The 3525-nt window shown below is 31.8% G+C and overlaps 1 protein-coding gene across 1 annotated transcript; it reads right to left on the bottom strand.

Moving 5' to 3' along the window:
- Positions 1-223: 223 nt before the first annotated feature.
- On the bottom strand, positions 224-1999 carry LOC140860417 (uncharacterized). Its single transcript, XM_073263436.1, has 3 exons — positions 1935-1999; positions 544-1534; positions 224-271 (listed from the first exon to the last, which is right to left on the bottom strand). The coding sequence occupies exons 1-3, from the start codon at positions 1997-1999 to the stop codon at positions 224-226; spliced, it is 1104 nt and encodes a 367-aa protein (XP_073119537.1).
- Between the last annotated feature and the right edge of the window lie 1526 nt (positions 2000-3525).

Below are 3525 nucleotides of genomic sequence, written 5' to 3'. Positions count from 1 at the left end.
CTTATTGATTTCCTCAGTTAATTTTTAATCTTGCATGATAGTTATAGAAATTTATTATAAATTAGTTTGAATTTTTAGTGGTTAATCTCAAACCAAAACTCTTTTTTTTATTTAAAAGAACACTTTTAAATTTACCTTTCCTCGTGGGAACGATCCCTACTCACACTACTGTATTATTTGTTTATCTGATTGAGTCAGGTAATTTGGGCGTACGCGATAAGCGCTACCAGCAGATGACGAGCCGGCCTAACCCAACTATTCCAACACTCGGCTATATTGTTATTTATAACACCCCATCTATTGCCAACAAACAATTCATTGGCCCAACTCTGCGGATCAGAATTTACAATAAACCCTCTGGCAAGTGGCATTGACTCTAATATATTGTTTATATGTTGCTCGTATTCTTGAAAAGACGGAGCATACGCAACTTTCTTGAATACCGTATAAAGATTAATAAAAATTTAGATCGAGCTTAAAATGATCAGATAATATGAAAAAATTAAAGTAAAATTGCTCAGGAATTCGTAATTTGGAAATTACCTGCTTAACAAAATTATCCACTAAATGTCTCAAACAATAAGCATGGTGACTCCCAACAAATACTTGATTCACTGCCTTGATGATACTGGGATGTCTGTCCGAGAAAAATGTGAACTCGTCGAATGGAATGCATTGATAGTAAAGGAACACACGACTCAAATGATAACAAAACCAATCCCAGTTCGCATCATTCTCCGCATCTACTATGACATAAGCAATTGTGAAAAGATCATCGTTCGCATCTTTCGACACAGCAACTAAGATGCATCCTTTATAATTATTCTTTATATGAGTACCATCCAAAAATATCAATGGCCTACAACCACTAACAAAACCGACGACACATGAATGAAAACAAATGAACAACCGTCTGAATTTTTTAGTCAAAGGTTCAATCTCACACTCTACAACACTACCAGGATTAGTCTTTTTAACAGCATCACAATACCATCTTAATCTATCATAGCATCCTTCATCTGTGCCATGAATATCATGCATCGCCAACTCTTTACCCTTCCACACTTTGCGGTATTCTAACTCTACCCCAAAATCTCTTTGCAAGTCCATCTGCATTGTACACGGACGATAAGAGGGCTCTATTCTCAATTTTTCTTTCACAACATTCGCTATCCAATAGGCATCGGCTCTAGGATGCCCTCTGCTACGTAGATTATTCTCACCACAATTATGTTGCAGTTTACATTTTTTTATGGCAAAAATATTGTCTCTTTTATGTTTCGAAGCATAAATTCTCCAACCGCAACTCTTTTCACTACAAATCACAATAACCTTCTCGCTGTCATTTTTTACATACATAAATGAACGTCTTGTGACAACAGAAAAGTTTTTCAAATAATTCCTAAATTCACCAGCACCCTTGAATGTTTGTCCTACACCATGAATATAATTAATCCAGGCATCTATAGTATTGGCGCAAGGGGGCTGTTCAATCTCGTTGTCACTCTTCGACTGCGTGTCTTCCTCATCAACCCTTACCAGTTTAATATACAATTAATAAGATAAAAAAGAACAATAACCACAAAAACAAATTTTAAATTTTAAAAAATTAATCTTGGTTTCAAACAGCTAATTGATAATTTATACAAAGCAATCTTCAATATTTAACCTTTAATTTTTTTTATTAAACATGTTACTAAGCATATCAAAATAGGAGAATGAAAATACGTCTAATAATAAGTAAATGTATTTTACCTCCCATTATTCAAGTTGTTGAAGTGTTCATTTCTTTTCTCTGCCCTCAATTCAATCGTCGTAAGCTTTACACACATATGAAGATGAATCATATTAAGGAAATCATTTCTGCACATTTTTTTCTCAGACTAGCAAAAACATCCATCTAGCTACAACCACTGAAGATTGAGATGACAAACAACTGCTTCTTGAATTTACAGAAACCCAAAAACGAAAGATTGCAAGGACCACTTCCAGATTCCATCCTCAAACTACAAAAGGGGAATGCTCTTCAAAACAATAAATCGAAGCAATAATATATTTTTTCATCATATATTACACATAAACAGTACAAAATAACAAATTCATAATACTAGATTTTAATTCAAATAATTTAAATCACAGTATAAATGTAATAGTACAGAACTAAAACCCCAAAATTAAGAATTAAAACATTATAATCGAGATTAATACGAAATATTAGCTAATATATCACAAATGCTCATGAAATGAACTGCATTCCCAGCAACAGACGTAAAAATTGATATTGGTAAGCTAATCTGTAAAACTTCATTCTCAAACTACAAAAGGAGAATGCCCTTCAATACAGTAAATCAAAGCAATAATATATTCTTTCATCATATATTACACATAAACAGTACAAAATAACAAATTCAATTCAGAATACTAGATTTTAATTCTAATAATTTAAATCATAGTATAAATGTAAGATTATAGAACTAAAACCCCAAAATTAAGAATTAAAATATTATAATCGAGAAAAATACGAAATATAAGCTAATCTATCACAAATTCTCATGAAATGAACTGCATTCCCAGCAACAGACGTGAAAATTGATATTAGTAAGCTAATCTATAAAACTAACGCGATGCTCGAAAATTCAACACCACCTCTATAATCATAAAAAAAACTCAAACAATTCCATCAATTCAACATTTTAAATTTGTAAGACATATATCAAGCTATGATAATAATTTATTCGCTCAAAATTTAAAAGATTTCTAATCTAAAAACTAACCTGCAAATATGTGAAAATTTTTGTTTGAGCACAAATATGGGAAATTTCCTCAACCCACGTCAATGTAGATCTTCAACATTAACCGAGTAAACACAGATCTGCGACATTTTTGTTGATGGATTAAACGTTTAAGATTGAGAGAGAAAGGTTCGGGAGAAGAGAATCAAGAAGAAGAACATAGGGAAAATAACGATTACAGTGGAACCATCATGTTTTTTTTTCGTAAATCATTTTATTTAGGGACATTTTGGTAAATTGGCCAAATAGGGAGTTCAAACAAAGAGCAAACTTTTGTCAGAGATTGGGAACAAATAATGTCTGAAACAGGGACTGAGGAGAAATTCAAGTTTGCTATTAGAGATTTATCACAAATTCCCCCTACAAATATAAGTATGTATTTAATATAATAAGGTTAATTTTTACAATATTTAATTGCTTAGTTTCTTTTATTTTATTTTTTTGTGTTATGAAACACCCCCACAAATTAATTATATATATTCATTATAATAGAGCTAGGTAGGCCAATCGTACCTGGGTACGGTTTAGTAGGAAATCTAGGGAATAGATATGGAAACTGCGGAAAAATTTACAAGATACTGAATCCCTTTTTGGCCTCTCCGCCCACATAGAATGGAAAATTCGATCACTACACTAAGTACACTTAAATTTGTTTAGAAATTCAAGTATACGTTCAGAGTATATAATTGAGATCGCACTAATTGTAGGTGAATTTTTTTATTTTTAAAAAAAA

Source organism: Henckelia pumila, chromosome 1, assembly GCF_033568475.1.
Source record: "Henckelia pumila isolate YLH828 chromosome 1, ASM3356847v2, whole genome shotgun sequence".
Taxonomy (NCBI): domain Eukaryota; kingdom Viridiplantae; phylum Streptophyta; class Magnoliopsida; order Lamiales; family Gesneriaceae; genus Henckelia; species Henckelia pumila.
This window is presented reverse-complemented; position numbering and strand designations above follow the sequence as displayed.

Coding starts and splice junctions, on each gene's coding strand:
- LOC140860417 (XM_073263436.1), bottom strand. CDS start 1,999: ATGGAATCTGGAAGTGGTCCTTGCAATCTTTCGTTTTTGGGTTTCTGT. Junction 1,535..1,934: donor TGTAAATTCAAGAAGCAGTT/GTTTGTCATCTC, acceptor TAAACTGGTAAG/GGTTGATGAGGAAGACACGC. Junction 272..543: donor TGGATAATTTTGTTAAGCAG/GTAATTTCCAAA, acceptor ATAACAATATAG/CCGAGTGTTGGAATAGTTGG.